The sequence below is a fragment of the Oreochromis aureus genome, linkage group 7, assembly GCF_013358895.1.
Source record: "Oreochromis aureus strain Israel breed Guangdong linkage group 7, ZZ_aureus, whole genome shotgun sequence".
NCBI classification, from domain to species: domain Eukaryota; kingdom Metazoa; phylum Chordata; class Actinopteri; order Cichliformes; family Cichlidae; genus Oreochromis; species Oreochromis aureus.
The window spans coordinates 42,179,371-42,199,799 of record NC_052948.1 but is presented as its reverse complement, the minus strand read 5'-3'; the positions used below and the strand labels follow the sequence as shown (position 1 = coordinate 42,199,799).

Genomic DNA, 20,429 nt, shown 5'->3' with positions numbered 1-20,429 from the left:
TTGCTAGTTTTTACCATTTCATGTAGGAACTGTTGCCCTTTGAGCCGTGATATACCTGCCAACTTTATCACTGCATGTATCTACAGATAATTGTAGATTCTTGCTTGTGACATAATCATAAATTGTGGAAATTGAGTAACTCTGTCCTTCATTTGGTTGGCGAGTGCTCTTTGGTATAATTGAAATGGATCCTAATTGAGGAAAAAAATGTATATTTTATTTTGAAGTGAACTGTCCTTTTGAAAGCTCACATCACATGTTGCTCAGCTGTCCTGTCTTTATAACGACTGGCTCTGTGTAACTGCTGGTTTTCCTTATGTTAAACACAGTTTGTGATCTGCGTGGGGGTAATACATGTACTCTGCTTTCGAGTCATAGCTCAAACATTTCTACATGGCAAAATTACAGCATGCGTGTGTATTCCTGGCAGCATGGCTAAAATTAAAGCATGAGTCAAATTTTGGCTCATATAGTGGATAACATCCATATACAGTATACAAGGAAGTAGCTGGGTGAGTGCTGGATTGAAAACAAAGATAAATATTTCTGCAACGTAAAATGATGGGTGTTTATAATGGCACTCAACTACCTGAGAACTAAGACACTTCCCACTGAATCATTTTTCGTCCTCTTTTCATGAGTAAGAGGTGTTGTTTCATTTAATAGTCACATGCAGACGCCTGCATGTATGCGCAGTATCTGTGTGTACATGAAACAAGAAAATGAAAGTATGCAGCTATTTGTAAATGATCTGGTTTTGTTAGGCTCCAAGCTGTCTGGTCCATTATCTTCTATCTTTAATGACCAAAATCAACAACTTAATTAGGTATAGCTGGTCAGCTGCTTGTCGAGAAACTCAGTGCCTTTAAGATGTAGATTAGCTGATTTTTTTTTTTTTTAAATTAATCTATTTTTTATTTAACCTTTATTTATAGAGGTAGCCCCATTGAGATTCAATGTCTCATTTACAAGAGAAACCTGTTTCAGACAAACATATTAAAATTATGATGACGTTCAAACAGCATGGAGTAAGAAAGGTGTTTTTAAGTGACTGAATATGGCATGTTTGTTGATGTTAGATGGGCTGCTCTCAGTATATTAAAAACTGCTGATTTGCTGGGATTTTCCTACATAGCCACCACGAACAACCACATATCCAGTTAAACTCCCAAATAATTTTTTATTCTGGGTCACATACAGCATTTTAAGTGGGCCGGACCAGTGAAACTGTCCTTTCAGTCAGTGTAAAGACATTTAACTAAACCTTTATTTTATCTTAATATCAGGAAAAAGAAGCACAGTTTCAACAGTGTGTCTCAGTTTTATTACATTATAAATATAAAAAGACAAAAAAGGTGCTGGTCGCTCATTGCCCAGACTGTCCTGTATGCATAAAACACTAATAAAATGTCAATTCAGAATTTAAATTAAAAAAAAAGTAGATATTGGAAAGCAGGAATTGTTCTGTCATTTAATTGTTTATCTATTTGTTGTTTATCTATTGCTTAACTCTTGCTGCACTATGAATTCCAAATCTGGTGAAGGTTTTATTATTAGGCTTAGAAAACTTTTTATGCCTTCCTTCACATTTTTCAAAGCCTTCCTGCAGGCTGGATTGGAGTCTTTGCTGAGCTGTTTCTGTTCCCTGGACCTTACATTTGACACTCCTGCTATAGAATGGTTCAAAATAGAGAGAATATCTAGTCAGTGGCAAATCCCTGGAATTAAATGCCTCAGTAGTGCCAGAGGTCAGAGGAGAATGACCAGACTACTTCAGCCTGATAGGAAAACAACAGTAATTAGAATAAAAATTCAAATTACACCCAAGTATAGAGAAGAAAATTTCTGAATACACAACATACCAACCCTGGTCTTCTGCTGCTACAGCATAAGAAGACCACACTGGAAGCGAGTCCTGTCAGTTAAGAACAGGAAACTGAGACTGCAGTTTAAAATTGGACAATGGAAGATTGGAAAATTGTTTGCCTCATCTGACAAGTCTTAATTTCTGCTGCAATATTTAAACGGTTGTGTGAGAATTTAGTGGAAACGACATGAAAGCACTGATCTATCCTGCCTAGCATCAACAGTTCAGGCTTGTGGTGGCAGTGTAATATTTGGAGCATATTTTTTGGCACACTTTGGTCCCTTAGTACCAACTGAGCATTGTTAAACACCACAACCTACCTGAGCTTTGTTACTGACCATGTGTATCCCTTTGTGAAGGTGGTATACACACCTTATGTTAACTGCTTCCAGCAGGATAAAGCCCCATATCACCAAACTCATATCATTTCAAACTGGTTTCTTGAGCGTGACAATAAGTTCACTGTACTCGAATTGCCACCAGATCTCAGTCCAACAGAGCACCTTTGAGGCGTGGTGAAACAGGAGATTGTCATCATGGATGTGTCATCTGACAAGTCTCCAGGAACTGTGTGATGCTTTCATGTCAATATGGACCAATTGTTTTAAAGAAATGTTTCCAGCACCTTGTTGAATCTGTGCCATGAAGTAGGTGGGCCTGAAAGCAAAAGGGGGTCTAACCCAGTGCTAACAAGGTGTAACTAATTGAGTGGCCATTGATTGTACATACAGCCAACAGACAGACAGTTTTAGGATCCAGTTCATACAAACAAAGACGCTATTTGGATTTAAACCAGTTTTCACTTGGCAAACGAACATATAATGGTAATGTTGAGAATACTGTTGCATGGCGAGTGTATTCAGGTTTAAGCAGAGCTGTGTTTTTATTTTAGTTGTCTTGATCGACATGCTTCTGAGACTGTAACACCTTGTTCTAACAGTTAACTTGTCATGCATCAACTCTGCCCAGCGTTCACACTGTTGCCCATATTTGGGAAATATGGCTTTAAACGTCAGAGACGATGACAGCAAGTTAGAAACACAGCGAGTACACTTGCCAGCAAACAAGCAGTAATACACCTGTGCGCCCACATGCCTTTATACACAGAGACACACACTGAACCTATTACCCAGAGAAGAACAAAATTACTTCTGTCTTTTAGATTCCGGAGAAACATAAAACACTGAGGGCAAACACAGACACAGGCCTGTTGAAGTGTTTAGCAGAGCTCAGAGGAACCCAGAACATAGTTTTGTTCTCTGTGGTGTGTGAAAGCAGCAGCCTTGTAATATAAAACACACACAAAACTATGCTGACAGACGTTAGTGTTTCTTGAAGTTCGTTTTCATACTTTTTTTGCAGGCGAGACTTGAATCCCCCCCCACCCCCAACATGTTTCACTGAGGAAATGTCTGTTAATACTCTTCAGCACTGAGTTGTTTATCTGTTACTCATCATAGTTTTTAGAAACTATACCCTTATGCCTTTGAAGTAGCTCTTTCTAGACTGGGAATTTCCCTTATCCATGTTAGCCAGTCAAATGTTTATGCTGGAGTATTACAAGGCTGGGGTTAAGTGAAGGGTTAGACTTGGGGTCAGACCCTGGGAATCCTGGAGAAAAATGAGATAGGTTATGTCTTATGAAACACTGCAGTCATCCACCGACTCTCTGCAACCTGCTGACCTCAATCAATAATATGATTTGGGAGATTTTCCCATGCTCTTATTTCTTTGATCTTAAACATACGAACTGAATGTTTTCTGTTTATCTGCTGGGGAATTCATTTAGAACAGGAGACGTTCACTCATTTTTCACACAGGCCTGAGATTTCTCTCACCTTACACACAGTTACCATAGTCTGTCAAGGCCCACGCTGTGACTAGTTATATTGCTGTGAGTGTGTGTCCATTTAAATTTGTGTCATGTTGGCTTGACTTTTTTTTCTCTATAGGATGATTTTAGTCATTTTGTTTTCTCGTTTTTATATTTGTTTCTCCTAAAGGATGGTCTCACTTCCTTGCTGTTGGCAGCCAAACACAGTCATGCAGAAGTATGCAGCACCTTGCTCGACTTTGGCGCTGAAATCAACATTTCTGACAACAGTGGCAGGTATACAAAACAAAAAAACAAACAAAAAAAACCCTTAACAAAGTCGACACACAATAAGATGCAAGGAAAAAAAAACATAAATAAATTGTTGCTCATCGTAGAATATTTGATTGATGTTGAAGTGGTGATCAGTATGCTGTGTTGTCTGTGTTGTAGGACGGCCTTGATGCTCGCAACAGAGTCCAGCGCAGTGTCTGTTGTTGAAGTGTTGGTTCAGAGAGGAGCAGACCAGTCAGCTGTAGATACAGAAGGCCATGATGTTTTACATTACGCTAAGGTCTCAGGCAGCTCTGAAGCCAAAACTGCCCTTTCAGCTGCACTAAACAAGCATCCTGTCTCAGGTAAGAGTTGAGCATTAACACAAACCTACAGTTCAGGGAAAGATAGGACGTGAGTGCAGCTGGCTTTATGCAAGTGTTGAGGAAGTACTCAGTAAAGGTTTGTATGTAAATTTTGTGGACAGTGTCACTCAGGCTGTGGTAGCCGGGCATATTTGTTTTGGGGTTTTTTTCCCCTTAAGGGCATTGGAGTGAACCAGTATATTTCCATGGAAACTTACTCTGTACCTAACCACAGTCTTAACCCTAACCAAAAACAATGTGAGGTCCAGTCGTAATGCTTTCAGTTTTTTCCCCTCCCAAAACCTGATCAGTGCCAATAAAAACACACATACTGCCCCTGTGAGACAGAGATCCATACTGCTCTACGTTCAACACAAAGTCAACACTGCCACCTGCAGTTTGCTTCCTGTTACTGTTGAAATTTTCTTAGATATGGTGTGTTGTACCTAACAATACCTTTCCATCTCTTTTGGCAGATACGAAGTCTCCTAAAAGTCCCCAGGTAAGACATCGACCATCAAAAGTACTAAAACAAGTGAAATTCCACAGCGGATGACAGTGAATAAACATTTTAGCACTGCCAACTGATTTATAGAATTAAGAAGTAAAATAATTAATAAAAACCGACTTCAGACTAATTTCAGTTTCATGGCTACAAATAATATAGTTCAGTTTCTCTTATATGTTAGTGTCATAATTCTGAGCTTTGAAAAAAAATCTTTAATTGCTGTTTTTGAAAAACAAATCTTAATTCTTACTGTAGCACCCACCGATTGACTCCTTTTACTAACCAGCACTGAATCCCACTTTTCTTTCTCTTTTTTTGTCACCTTCCCTCTCTGCCTCTTTTGCTGGCTCTTCAGCATGATCAAGTAGCTAAGATAAGTGATGAACGGATCATAACTCCCAAAAAACGAAAAGCACCTCCACCTCCCATTAGCCCACCGCAGGTAAATGCATGTCTCTCTGTCTGCCAGCTTGTACCAGTGTGCCACTCTCCATATTAATATTAATGCATGTTTGTACTGTATTCATACAAAAAGTAATATGAGAACAAAATCAGTGATTGCTTATTTACATACTATCTGTGAAGGTCTTTTTGACAAACTATTAACTGATTTCTGGTGAGAAAACATCAGCCAAATTTTTCCATTGTAGCATGTATGATCACTGGCCACTTTATTAGGTACAGCTTTCTAGTACTGGGTTGGAGCCTCCTTTGCCGTCAGAACTGCCAGAAGTCTTCATGGCATAGATTTAATTAGGGGCTGAAAACATTCCTCAGATATTTTGGTCCATATTGGCATGTTAGCTTTACAGATTTGCAGCATGTCCATAATGCAAGTCTCCCATTTCACCACATCCTGAAGCTGCGCTATTGGGTTAAGAGCTGGTGACATTGGAGGTCATTTGAGTACACAGTACTCCTTGTCATGTTCAAGAAACCAGTTTGAGCTGATTTCAGCTTTGTGGTGTGGCATGTTATGGTAGTGGACATGTTTAGCAACGATACCCAGGTATTCTGTGGCATTTAAGTGATGCTAAGTTGTTAGTAATAGGTGCAAAGTAAAAAAAGTAAAAAAAAAAAAAAAGAATATATGCCAAGCATCAGATTCTCCATTCTCATGCTCAGTTTGAACTTATTACACATGCAGACTGGACTTTGGATAGAAGGCAGGATGGATATATGCTTTCATCGTGTTCATTCCCAGTTTTGACCCTGTTATCTGAATCTTGCAACAGTCATCGATATTCATCTTTTGCAAGCCTTGATTGTATCGAGCGGTTATTTAAGTTACTGCTGTCTTCCTATTGGCTTAACGCAGTCTGGCTTCTCAGTTATCTAGCATCAGCAAGTAATTTTTACCCAGAGAACTCACTATCCAGCTCACTGGATATTTTATCCTTTTCTGACCATTTTCTCTAAACCCTAGAGATGTTTTTTGTAGGAAAATCCCAGTAGATCAGCAGTTTCTTTAATAACAAGTAATTCTGTTGTTCAGTTTGAACTTCAGCAGGTTGTCTTGACCATGTATACATGCCTAAATGTATTAAGTAGATGTCATGTGATTGGCTGATTAGGTATTTTGTATTAGGTTATACTGAGCAGTTTTTAACGGGTAACCTATTAACGTGGCCAGTGTGTGTACTTTATGCACTGACATAGTTTGTTATTTTAGTTGTGCAGTGCATAGCATCAGCTTTAATTGTAAGGTTTTCGTATCCAAATTCAATTAAAAGTTTTGCGATTATAACTCTTTTTAGCATTTAATCCCCCCCTTTTTTTTTTTTTTTTTTTTTTTTTAAGAGGCCGCAGGTAAAAACTGTGGAAAGTGTAGAATTTGTATTTGGAAACTGTTTCTATAAACAGTCAGTGCAGTACAGGCCATCCTTAGGTTGTAAAATCTCTGAGAGATGGTTGCGACATTAAAAGTGGAAAAATCAATGATAGTAATTTTTCAGGAAAATTAATGCATCAATCCTCCTTTAGAGCTCTGGACCCTCTTCCCCTTCAATTGTTACATCTACTGGCACTCCAGCGTCCAACAAAAGTGACACTCCCAAAAGATTCAACTACAAGGTAACAGAAAAACACAAGGCATTACAAAAGAAATATGAAACTGAAAGCTGCATTAGCCTTTAGGCTGCCATTTTAAGTCAAAGGAGTTTGCAAAGAAAAGCGTCTGGACGAAGAGTTTCTTTGCAAACTCCTTTGACTACGATGACCTGGATGACTGAGAACCTTCACAGACACGCTGCCATTTTAAGTAAAACTTGGATAAATTCTTTCCATCAGCCTTCATATGATGTTTTTTTTCCCCTAGTTTTTTCTGCCACTCGTCACTCTTTTCTCCTCCCCTTTTTTTTTCACAGGAAGATGAGATCAGAGGAACAGCACTGAAAGAGGAGGTTGAGAAGGAGAGAAACATGCTGCTGGAAACAATCGAAGACCTGAAACAAACGGTGGAGACGGTGACGGGTGCTGAGGTGGATACAAAGGTGACTAATAGTTGACAACACTTAGGTGCTTTATTTAAATTCCATATATGCAGGTTTTTAAACCAGGTGTACTGGCTAGACCAAATTATCTGGAGAAAAATAAATTAATTAATAATGAGTATTAGCATACCATGTGGAGTACCCCACATAGAGTCAATATACTGCATTTATATGTATTTTGTAGGAAAGTTAGACTCCTTTCATACATTTGGGAAAAACTTGAATCAGAGATGTTTGTGTTGTGCATATTTTATACTGAATATTTTAACATTAGATTAATCTAAACAGTTTTCTGTGTGTCATATGTTTACAAAGAAGCCAGAAGCCTTTTGTAAGTTTAGTGCTTAACAAACACAACAGCTTTTCAGCATTCTTGAAGGAGGTCTGTCCTAAGCTTAAGACGTGTCACGACTCGTGTTGTTTTTCAGTAGGCAGGTGGTGGTCCTTAGCGTTGTCTTTATGCCTCAGTCTGGCATGTGAATGTATGTGTGTGTATGTCCTGGCAGGCTGAGCAAAGTTTCACAGCGTCTGCTGCTCTGGTTTCTGCTCTGCAAGCCAAGATTATGGCTCTCACTCTGGAAAACCAGCAACTTGCAAGCAAACTTAAGGTATGTAACACATCGATTCACGTTCAGGAGTTTAGCTATGAAACGAACAACCAAAAACAGACAAAGAAACAACAGTAAACTGCTAATTCAAGCCAAGTTACTACTGCAGATTGTTTACAGTGATGTTTAAAGTTTTCTGTTTTTAATCCACAAATAATGTAGTAGTAGTTAATAGTAGTAGAGGTAGAGAAAAACAGAAGCATAGAAGAAGTAGGCTTACAGTGTTTCAGTGTTTGATCCTTTTATGCCTGGCGGGAAATCCTGAAGATGATGAATGCCTCTTTACTGAGCGTGCTCGTTACACTTAGGAAATAGGAATGTGTCAGTTTAACTACAGATTACGTGACATTTGTTTGTGGTTTAAGCCGGAGCCTGAAAAGCTTACTAAGACAATTGCAGTGGCTTTTGAAGACGTTTAAGACTTAGAACAACAGGATTCAGTTTACGTCATCAAATATACTATTGTTTTGTTTCACTTTTCACATTAATAAACACACAGAATAATTACACTTTTGTGTTTCCATTATAAGGTTTGTCCTAAAGCTTATTTAAAGCATATTAAAAAGGTAATAACTTGTGTACTCTTTATGGTTAGCTGAATGCTAGGAAGCACTAAGAAAACTGCAGAAAAGCTCAGCCTAACAACAACAACAACAATAATATTGCCAGCAAACTGCACATTCTTAAAAGCAGGGAACCTATAGTGTGCATATGCATTAGTGCAATGACGTCACTGGCTTATGTGTCATAGCAACGGCGTGTTTATTTCTGGTAACCAAAAGGTAGTCCACATATTACATATTTTTTAATTTAATGTTACTTTTAAAAGTAATATTACTCAACACTGGTTTCTGTTTAAATAAACAATGCTGACACTCTAATTATCCCTCCTGTCCTCCCCTAATGTTGCCAAGTGTTGCTCAGTACAGTTGAGTAAATGCGCAATAATGCATTTGTGTAATATCTTATATCTATTTGTTAATTTAGTGTGTGTGTGTATTATTAATTAATCTGCCAATCCTGATTAAATTAAACAGCTGACCCAGCTTTGTGGTATTTTTATAAAGTGACTGTGCCCTAAAATTGTGTAAATGTGGTTGAGGAAGTAGAGTACTCATCCCCAGCTCCCACAGTCCACATGTCTAAGCAACCTTGGCCGAGATATTGAACCCAGATTGAATCCATCAGATTGTGTGTGATAGAAAGAGAACGTGGCCGCCGGTTGATTGTGGCTTGTAGTAAGAAGTGCCCTAAGTGCTCGGTAAGAACAGAAAAGTGAAAGTTTATAGTGTATTTTTCCATCTTTTCATTTTTTATGAAAAATTTGACTTCTATTCTTAAAACACCCACAGCTATATACATACTTCTGTTTTTTGCTTTGTATTTAAGCAATCAAAGCGAATGTGAGAGAAAAACATAGCTGCGGTTTCATTACTAAGCTTTTTGTATTTCCAGCCTCACTCACTAACTTTCATTTACTTCTGCTTGTTCCCTCATCCCACAGAAGCATCCCTCCCTCCAAGGAAATGAGGACCTGAAGGAGATGAGTCGTCCAAACAGCATTGCCTCCAACTCATCTTTCCACTCTACCCAGGATGAGTTTGAGTCATTGCCACAAGTCCCGTCCACCACCCAAGTGGAAGGGGAAGGTCCAGGAGCTGACTCTGTGATACTGGAGGAAGAAGAGAGGGAGAAACTACGAGGAGCAGGCGAAGAGGAGATCAGACTGTTGAGGCAGACATTAGAGAAAGTTCAGATACAACTGCTTGAAACCAGGAAGGAAAACCAGTCGCTTCAGGCTCAGCTGAAGCCAGAACGAAGCAGGGAAAGAGAGGAGCATGAAAGCGAGAGAGGAAGAGAGAGAGAGCTGATGGAGAGTCTAGCAGAGCTGCAAGCCAAGCTGACTGACACTCAGGAGAGATACCACCAAGCTGTGGAGGAAGTGGAGAATCTGAGAGTACAGGTGGGAACGAGAGAAGCCCAGGAGAGCCAGAGACTTACATCAACCGCACTTGAACATGAAGTAACGCAGCTAAAGGCCCAGCTCGCCCAATCAGAGTCAGAGGTAGATAAAGCAACACAACATATCAAACATCTGGAAGAGGCACTGAAGAAGACAGAGGAGGATAAAGAGAGTGCTAAAGAGAAAGAACAGAGGGCAGCACAACTCGAGGAGCTGTACAAGGAGGCGCAGGAGGAAGTCAGGGTGCTCCAGGTAAATGCAGAGTTCTATGTCCAACTTTTGTAGTCTCTTTCATCTCTGCTTGAGGCTGACAATTCAAGATTTAGCTGTTATCAGAGGAGCAGAGGTTTTTTGTTTTTCTCTTTAAACTGCTTTTTAAAATGCCATTCGTTACATATCATTCATCTGTGCGACCTGCAATTTATCCCCTTTCTGTTGTTTAGGAGGCTCTAAAGGGCACAGTGCCTGTTGAATCTGCAGCCAAAGACTTTGAAGAGATGAAGGCTGCGCGAGATGAGGAAATCACTGGACTGCAGCTCCGCTGCAGGGAACTTTCACGCTCCTACAGTGAAACCAAAAATCAGCTCAATGCCACTCAGAAACAGCTGGCTGAAGCCCAAGCTGAGAAGAGTACGGCCCCCTCTCCAACTTTGGAACTGCAGGTGTTAAACAGTAAGGTGGAGGAGCTGCAGAGGCTGCTGGCTGAGGCTGAGAAGAAATATTCATCTGCTCAAGAGGAGATTTCACTACTGAGGAAGGAGGCAGAGGTTCAGGCACAGAGCTCTGTGGCTCTTGCCGATCAAATGCAGGTGATGTCGTCTCTAGGTAATGCCATCAAAGAGCTGGAAAATGAGGTGGAAGCCCTGAGAGAGGAGCTACGTCAGAAGACCATGCAGGTGGAGGCTCTTCAACACAGGTGAGTGAAAAATGGGGACACAAACGCACAACTAAATATGTCAAATTTTGATGGTGAACATGTGTTTTCTACTTGTTACTGAGCTCCACCGTGGCTGGCTACAACAGTAAAATCTTACTTACACATTGATGCAACAGTATAAATAACGTTTTCATACAATATTTAGTGATGTAACACAGAGACAAAATTTCTGGATAATGTGAAATAATAACAAGGAGCTAATATTGCACTAATGATTATCAGTAAATGAGTATAAAATTAAGGCACAGACTGTATATAAAAGAAGGATGCACATAGTGTACCACAAAATCAGCAATAGGCTTTGTGGTGTAGCAGCCTCAAGTTTAGTATAATGATGCCAAAAGTGATCATAATGGGGTAATAGAGTGCTAGTATTAGTGTTATCAGCTAATACTAATTAGCTTGTTTAGCAATGTATATCTGTAGATCGCACTTCATTTTTGAGTTTCCTGCAAGTGTAATTACACAAGTTAATGAAAGAAAAAACAAGCTGACTAATCTTGATTGATAGAGAAAAACATTTGTCTCATTTTTTTAGTTGGAAATCAAAATATGAGGATGAAAAGATAAAATACATTGAAAATATATTAACATCAATTACAGGATTACTGGGTTTTGTCCTTTCTGTTCACTGTGCACAGTGAACAGAAAGATTCCATTAAATGTTCCCCCCTGCTAGAATAAAATGTACTTTAGTTCTAGTTACTACCATGTGTCCCTTTCACAAACAGGCTGACAGCTGAGAAGGATGTCACCCCAGATGACTCAGTCTCCCGTGTGGAGCACAACACAGTGCGGGAGCAGCTGGAAGGTGAAGTGAACCATCTGACACATCTCCTCCAGGAGGCTCTCAGGAAGCAGGATGAGATGGCTCTGGAGGCTGCTGATGCCTGGCAGAAGGTGGGAGGATAGGCAAAAACAACATATCCACTTTCCGAAGGCTCCTTTCTCCATAACATTTAGTACTATCTGTTCTTAACACTTACTTATCTTAACCGCTCATCCATCTATCAGGCACGGGATAATGGTGCAGAGCGAGAAGCCCTGCAGGAGCTAGTTATGTCAAAGGAGAAGGAGAACCAGACGCTGACATCCAAACTGGGAGAGTCCCAGGATGCTGTGTGTCAGCTCAAACAGCTGGTGGAGAATCATGTTGCATCAGAGAGAGAAAAGAACAAGAGGGTCAGTAATAAAACGTCAGCTAAAAGTATTTTCATTTTACAGTGAACTTTTGTCCTGTTGCCAAACGAATGTTTCATATTTGTCATTATCATTTCCCCCCATTAGATAGATGACCTGTCTCGAGAGGTGGTGAAGCTGAAGGATGCCTTAAACAGCCTATCACAGCTCTCCTACAGCTCATGCTCCCCCTCCAAACGACAGCAGCAAAATCAGCAGCTTGAGACGATGCAGCAGCAAATCAAACAATTGCAGTACCAGCTCGCTGTAAGATTTCTCATTAATAATTAGCCAATCAGATTAAAAGCAGACTTCTTGTACATTCAGTTTATGGAGCTCCCAAAAGGTCACAGAATCATATCCCCCCCCCCATCTGGAGGCTCTGTAAATTACTTACGCTAGCTTTGATATAAATAAAGTGCAGTTGTTAAGTTTGGCTTTACCTCATATCATTTTAGGAGTCAAAGAAGCAACACAGTGAAGTAGTGTCAGTTTACAGAATGCACCTCCTCTATGCTGTTCAGGTAAGTCCATCCATTTGTTTATGTCTTCTTGGACTACAGTTTGATGATGTGTTCACTTTTAAGGGATCAGGTCACCCTAACTAACTTTAAGTCAGGCATCCAGATACTTTTGTTTGTGATTCATTGGAAGGTTTTTTAAATGAATGTCGCTTAATATTATCCACCTAGTAATCACTTTAGCAATGGTTTTCTTTATTTTTAGTCAGTTGACTAACTGACCGTCTGTCTTGGACTTTTAGGGTCAGATGGATGAGGACGTCCAGAAAGCCTTGAAGCAGATCCTGATGATGTGCAAGATGCCAAGCCAAGCCAAGGAAGCCTCCTGAGACACGCAGGGAGTGATTTACCAAAAGCATGTTGTCAGACACACGGTGCCTCTGGATGAAGCTTGAGGATTTGTTTATAAGGAACTGGTTTACAATCAGGTGTTCATTGCCTTTACCTAATGTCATTTTGACCCAGTTACCTAACGTACACCTGGTATCAACATGTCTAGGTAGCTTACTGTAATCTGAACACACATGTAGTTGAAGTTGGCCGTGTCCTCCCAGCTCATCTTCTTGTTAATCACATCGCAGGCACAATCAAGACAATGAGAGGCTGTTTTAATACCAGGATAAATGCAAACATTCATGGACCGGCTGTCAGGATCTAAATATAGCGTGTATGTTCATACCAGGTGGAATTGGGGCGTTAATGTTAGGATGTTTGTCAGGTCAGCGTTGTGCTCATGAGCTCACTCATGATTCAGATAAACAGAGGAGCCAGGTGTTTATCGTGTGTGTACCAGCCAAATTTAAAGTGTGTACATGTTAACACTACACTGAAGATGTGCAGTAACCTTAAATCACATGCAGTTGCACACGTGCACCCATCAGCTCAATGAAAACAGTGAGTCTGTTTCTGTTCTAGTGTCTAGTTTATGATACAGCAGTGTTAGTATTATCTGAGTTTGCTGTTAAATGTTAACTGTCCACATTTTCCTGATAGAATTAAAATTATTTGTGCTGTGTTAACAGTTGCATGAGTCTTTGCTCTACAGCAGCCCCCAAAATGGCTGGACTTGTATGAAGAAAAAGCAAAATGCTGCTTGATAATTTTCCTATCAGTTAAAAAAAAAAAATATGTAAAAGAATTATATATTTTATTGAACTGTTTTACCCTGTCATGTTTTTTTTAAGTAACTGTACTTTGATAACGGTTGATATCTTTGATGTCCCTGTTTTGTGTCAGTGTTTTTCCTCGAGTATAACAACGCACTATTTGTTCCAGTGGCACCTGAATGAATTAATGTTCCTCTTAATATTAATATTAATATTATTATTATTATTATTTACATATGAGGGGTTAACTGTTTACTGTAGTAAAAAAGTAAAAAAATATCTGAATTGTAACAAAAGTCCAGCAGTGTGGGCTGAATATGTTTGTCTTTCCGACACAGAGGGGATAAGAGTTTTACTTTTTATAGTCCCTCTACTCTTCTAAGAGTTGCAGTCTTATATGAAAAGCATGTAAAACTTATTTCTTGATATCAGATGGTTGAATTGTGTAAAAACAAAACACAAGTTCTCCTATCATGTGCCTGTAATCACACAGTATTTTTTCTGGCTCTACAGCAGCTTGAACAGGATTCTTTGAACCATCTTTTAATTTATTTATATTTACCAGGAATGGTAATTTTTTTTTTCCTATCTTTCCCTCAGTTTGTAACTCTTCTTCTCTCAGTGCTCCTTTGTGCGTGCAGGAAAACACTGTACAGTGTTTTTGAATTTTTTTGACCGTCTTCTAGAGACTTATAAACTATTTTCACACCACCCTCCTTTTTTTGCCTTAGAGCCGCAGACTCTACTCGACATGCACAGCACGTTCACTGTTTAACTGGAGTCATACTGAATTAAATTGTATCTGAGTGACTGACCTTTGTTTCTCACTGACAGGCTCTTTATCACCCGTCTGAGAATTGTTTGATCGCCTGCGTGCTTCAGTTCTTCTCTTTTTCTCTAAGCTTTGACTGAAACGTTTTTTTATCAAGAAAGGGAAACAAAGAAGCAGCTTGTCCTGTTGGTTGTTTCTTTACTAACAATTTTGTAGTAAAAAGAGAAACTTCTTTGACAACTGTATTTTATCCACATAATAAATTTTGAAGATACTGCACATTTATCTGTTTTCTGTTTTGTAGCATTTTATCAGAAAGTGAGTGATGACTGAGTGCTTATAGCTGATAGGAAGGCAACAGTACATCTTATGATTGAAGAACACTACATAACGCAATACATAATTGGTTTATTTATTAGCTATGCACATTCAACTGCTCAACAGGCATGTATAACTGGCCGAGATGACCCCCTGAAGTTCAGAGAGTCATAAATGAGGAAGAAAGGTGATTTAAGTGATTTTGAATGTAGTATGGTCGCTGATGCTGATCTAATGGGATTTTCCAACACAACCATCTCTAGGGTTTATAGAGACTTAACTGAAACAGACAAAATACCCTGTTGATGCCAGAGGAAAATGACCAGACAGCTTCTAGTTGATCGAAAGGCAACAGTAACTCAAATAACCACCTGTTACAACCAAAGTCTGAAGACAAGCATCTCTGAATGAGAAAACAAAACAAAAATAACCTTGATTCAAATGGACTCCAAAAGAAGGAGGAATTGAGGCTACAATTTGCACAGACTTACCAACACTGGACAACAGAAGATTTAAAAAAAAAAAATCATTGCCTGGTCTGAGGAGTCTTGATTTTTGCTATAACATTTGCAAAGCAGTGTCAGAATTTGGCATAAACAACACAAATAGATGGATCAATTCTGGCTTGTATCAATAATTCAGGGTGCTGGTGGTGGTTAAATGGTGTGGGGGATCACCTGTTTATCTAACCCCACTACATACTCAGAGAACCCATGCAGGCACGGGGAGAACGTGCAAGCTCTGCACAGAAAGGTCTCAAACTCAGGGCCTTCTTAGTGTGAGACAACAATGCTAACCACCACGCCACAGTACTGCTACTGTGTGATTCTATCATGTGAATATGTTTCCAGCACCTTGTTAGATCTATTAGCAAGGTGCACCTAATGAAGTGGTTGTTGAGTTGTACCTTTTATGCTACTTCTTCTACGCTAACCAACTATTGAACTTGTACACCAGAACACTTTAGGGATCTGGCACTTTAGTCAGCAGCAGCTCTGGTAGAAAACAACAACAACAACAAAAAACTCTGTATATGTGACTCGACTAACAGAATGTGCTGGCCTCAGAAGTATTTACCAGTATTGACCAAGTTCAAAATTCGCAGGCCAAAATACTGCTTCGCAAACACCAAGTCATTCTAGAAAAATTAGATTTAACACACGTTTTGGATCCAACTTTGACAGAATCAGCCACAAGGTTTCTTCATTCATCTCAGAGTCATTAAAACATGTACTCACACACGTGCTTGGCAAACATCAGCTGCCAACAAATACTGGACTGGTAATGTATGACCACCAGATGGCAGCCATTACTAACAATAGATCTTTCATATCTCAGCTGGCGGTTTTTACAAAGATATCTTTATCTAACAGGGGACAAGCAACTGAGATAAAATTTACAATGATCCCTGCTAAAGCAGGCTGAGATCTCAACCAAACTTTCCGCTTTCCATGGAAAAGACTTTCAAACAGCACCATCAAGAAACAAAACAAGGGAATATCTGTTGGTGTTATATAACTTCAGTAGAGTTTTAAAGAGCATCTAATGTATGTATGTATGTGATACAATGAGGCCATTTTGACTCAACATTAGATTGTTTTTTCTTAAAAATCTCCACTTCAGTGTTTAATATATCAAGGGAATTAAAAAAAATAATCTAGGATGTATTGTTTGTTTTTCTGTTGGTTTAGGCACACCAGCCTCCATGTCAACACTCTGTCCTCCTTCAATGTCCACTCAGCTTTGGCTCTCAGAAGTCCTGCCAGTCTGACTCTTGAGTAATGTATCTGCCATTCTGTTTCCTCTAACCGGTGGCACAACTACTTCGTTTCCTGCCCTGGCCCTGTGTTCTGCCCGCTAGGCAAAGACACACTTCCACATAAGCATGCAAAGACACACACACCCCTCTGCCTTTACACAACAACTTCCTGTCAATCTTGCATTCACACACGTTCTGCCCTCAGGCCTCGGGTGTTAGTGGGCCCTAATCCAGTTAGGACCCATATTTGTCAAGCATCCCGGCTGCAGAAAACTCTCCAAGTCTGGAGTCTGTGAGTGGCAGGATGAACTTGGCTAAAAGTTCGGGGCTATGATTTATGACGAGTAGAGCCCAACTTTTAGGAGTTTGTGTTTGGTTACTTGACTAAAGTTCGACAGATTTTTCACAGTTTTCCTGAAGCTTTAACTTTGAATAAAGACTCCACAAAGGCAGATTTTTCTTTATCTGCTTATTCTAAAGACTTGAGTGTAGGTAAAGCATGAAATAAAACATGAAATAATTGGATATATTTCAGGTCATTTACTGCTAAATGTGAAATCCTGCTAATGTTATTGCTGCTAATATTTCCCTGGTTGCAGCTGGTGAAGTGTGAAAATTGCCGCTTTATTATTTCTTATCTCATTGGCTAAAACTAAAAAGAACTTTGAGTTTCATCCTTTTTAATAGACAGGTGGTTTATTTAGGAAATGCAATTCTCTCTTTATTAAAATATTTAAAACCAGAACCTTTATTTTTATGAAAAAAGAAGATATCAAAGTGTGATCATGGATGTTAATTTTGTCAGTTATGTTTCCATGCCTAAAACCGACTCTTTGATAATAAAAACACACCACTGTCATACTAAAATTTAAGAGGTTAAAAGATTCAGCAATGACACAGTAAATCTCTGGGGACCCAGGGGTGAACCGTGGGGAACTCCAAACCACAGCCTGGATATATTTTGAGCACGTGTTTACAACATAGTGTTCCTAACTATCTAGATTTCCTAAAACAAACAAATAAATAACAATTCTGTTTTGTGAAAAAGAGTTCAGAAGTGAGGAGACAGAGTTAAGCCAAAGGGAAGAAAGCATACCAGAAGGTCAAAGCCCAGGAGAGGAAGGCCGTTGCTGAAGGAGCCCATTCAGGGAGGAAATGAGGCGAGTTTGTGGCCAAAAAAATACCAAAAAAACCCAAGGAGAAGCAAGAGTAGCAGATCAAGGGGGACAAGTGTATATGTTGAATCACCAGGAGGATGACTAATCCACCACTGAGACTCTCTTCTGAAGTAGCGTACAAACTTGACTCAGCTGCCAAAGGCATGAGAGGAGCAGGCTAAGGAGAGGAAGCTGCTGATGAAGAGGTCAGCCCTCTTGTTAGTTTTCTTGACAACCATAACTTACTAGTGATTAAAAATGGCAGCAATAAAGTCGTGTATTTTGATCTTCCACCTTGTCACATTTTTTAAAATGTTCTCTGTTTTTTTGTTGATTTTTTTTTGCTGTTTGTTTAAACTCTGTATTTCCGGCTAATCAGGATTTGTGTTCTTAGTAAATATTGTTGAATGGCTTTTTGCTAACGTGCGTCATAACCCGCGTGCTTGCTCTAAGAGAGCTGGCCTGTAATGTCAGCGTAAGTGTCGTGTATTTGTTTCTGTTGTTCTCCTACTTAATTATTTCCGAATATTTTCGGCTGGTAATAATGACATCTGGACCGGGACTCTTTTTGCCTGTCTTTGAACTGCTGTGAGTTTACAGAAAGATTTATTTACAGGCATTGTTGTGTCTGCTCGCCAGGTGCAAAACAGAGTCTGCCCTAATCAAATCTGATACCAAGAGTGCTTAGAGGTTCTTCTGTCTGCTATCAACCTCTCTGCTTTGTGAAAATGCAGTGTTAAAGAGACAGAATGCACACAGTTTGTCATCTGTACATGTAAAGGTGTGTGCAGAGCAACATATTTCTCTCTATATATCTGTAATTTTACAGGGCTCAAAGTATTTTGGACAGTAATGTCTATGTAAGCAGCACTGTTGCCTCACAGCAAGAAGGTCTGGGTTTGAATCCATCATCTGGCTGAGGCCTTTCTGTGTCTTCATGCTCTCCTCGTGTTTACATGGGCTCTCTGTCGGTACTCCGACTTCCTCCCACAGTTCAAAGACATGCAGTTAGTGGGGTTAGGTTAACTGGTGATTCTAAATTGCCCGTAGGTGTGAATGTGAATGGTTCGCTGTTGCTCTGTGTTAGCCCTTTGACAGACTGGAGAACTGTTCAGGGTGTATCCTGCCTCTTGCCCTATGGCAGCTTTGATAGGCTCCAGCCTTCCTGTGACCCTGAAAGCAGAGGAAAATAGATGGATGTGAGGGTAAATATAAACAACATGGCAGCTGCTATATTGTGGACATTTAAGACAATGTGAACAATTAAGGGTGATTAAATGGGATTAACATATTTATCAGCATGTACTGTATAGTATAGTACTGTATATTCACTGTATTTGACCCGCTAACAGGCCCCAATAGCCCTTACAATTTCTCATTGACTGCAGTCTCCATGGACAGATTATTTTACTCATAACACAGAATATACATGTGGTACTGTTGTCCACCTATACCAGGTTCTAGTTAAAGTGGCAGTCTGTCAGACTGCAGAGCAAGTCTCGAGAAAGCAGCTGCTGGACATCAAGGACCACCACAACACTGATTTGGCTATGGTGCCAGAGGTGAAAAAAGACACAGGAAGACCCATGGTAGACCGGTTAACAATAACTGAACTTCCAAAATAAAAGTTGAAAATTAGTTGAAGCATATGTTATAGTAACTTAATATTCCTGGACTGTGTGTTGGCTGGATGGAGCTAATCCCTGCAACCAGATAGAGGCTGTTATATCAGCATATTAATACTGGTGTTTTAAATGAAGATTTCAATAACCACATAAAGATGTAGTTTACGATTCGCTACATTTACTTTTATTAGAATCTCCTGACTGAATATCTTACATCCATCTTCTACAGGCCTTGCAGAGCTTGCTAAATATACTAGTTTCCGGGGAAAAAAATAGAGCTATCTTCTTGGTGGATGCACTGTCTCCGTAAACAACTTATGCGACTCTACACCTCCAACAGATTGTTTATCTGTTGTTCATCTGCTGAGTTCAGTGACCAGCCATTCTATTGTGACATGTAGTTGTGTTAAGTGCCTCTCAGAAATGCTAGGCACAATTGGCTTTTGGCATCCGGCCTGTTATCAACAGTTAAAGGTTTCGGTATGTCAGTAATTTTGGCCATGATAACTACTTGCATGTTTTCAAGTCATCAGCGGACTCGGTGAAAAAACCCCCAGAGTAATTCTCACTGATCCGTAGCTCTCTCTCTCTCTCTCTCTCTCTCTCTCTCTCTCTCTCTCTCTCTCTCTTTTGGAAGAACATGGAGACCACAGGGGTGTTTACATGTGTATTTTAATGGGAGGTCTGATGGTAGTGAAATAAAACATCTCTGACATTTTTATGCATTTCAATCTGCTTTTTTGGTTCCTGTCCCAATTTTTCTGTCTTCACTTTACATCCTTCACCTAATTATTTATCTCATTTATCTCTAACCTCCTCATTTTTCACATTTGCACCCCTGAGCCCCACTGTACATCTCCACGGTTTGTCACCGCTGTGCGCCAACTTGCATTCCATCTAATACAACCGCATTTTATTGTCATATAATTAAGTGATGTGTGGAACATGTTTGCTGTGTTCAGCCACCAAGCCATCAAATGTTCTCAGTTTGTCTAACACAGGCTGGCCTTGAAATAAGACCCCGCAGTAGACGAATGGAGGGGCGTAAGAGACGCATGCAGCTTAATTGCTGCAAGATGTAACCTCGCCTGCAGCCCGCGGCCTACAAACACACTCGCACACATTTATGCTTGTGAAAGCCAGCACAAACACACAAGCATGTGTGC

The 20,429-nt window shown here is 39.7% G+C and overlaps 1 protein-coding gene across 2 annotated transcripts in view; it reads left to right on the top strand.

The window, feature by feature from the left end:
• rai14 (retinoic acid induced 14) overlaps positions 1 to 14,689 on the top strand; it is a 44,580-nt gene extending 29,891 nt beyond the window's left edge. Inside the window, exons 8-21 of one of the 2 annotated variants that reach the window (XM_031758832.2) lie at positions 3,871 to 3,977; positions 4,134 to 4,318; positions 4,795 to 4,820; positions 5,182 to 5,268; positions 6,810 to 6,899; positions 7,193 to 7,318; positions 7,825 to 7,926; positions 9,431 to 10,141; positions 10,333 to 10,805; positions 11,558 to 11,726; positions 11,841 to 12,008; positions 12,114 to 12,272; positions 12,464 to 12,529; positions 12,769 to 14,689. In XM_031758832.2, coding sequence (XP_031614692.1) covers positions 3,871 to 3,977; positions 4,134 to 4,318; positions 4,795 to 4,820; positions 5,182 to 5,268; positions 6,810 to 6,899; positions 7,193 to 7,318; positions 7,825 to 7,926; positions 9,431 to 10,141; positions 10,333 to 10,805; positions 11,558 to 11,726; positions 11,841 to 12,008; positions 12,114 to 12,272; positions 12,464 to 12,529; positions 12,769 to 12,855 — 2,556 coding nt within the window. In that variant the 3' untranslated portion in view covers positions 12,856 to 14,689. The remainder of the gene's footprint in view (positions 1 to 3,870; positions 3,978 to 4,133; positions 4,319 to 4,794; positions 4,821 to 5,181; positions 5,269 to 6,809; positions 6,900 to 7,192; positions 7,319 to 7,824; positions 7,927 to 9,430; positions 10,142 to 10,332; positions 10,806 to 11,557; positions 11,727 to 11,840; positions 12,009 to 12,113; positions 12,273 to 12,463; positions 12,530 to 12,768) is intronic. The other variant, XM_039615183.1, reaches the window with a different exon arrangement.
• The last annotated feature ends 5,740 nt before the right edge of the window (positions 14,690 to 20,429 follow it).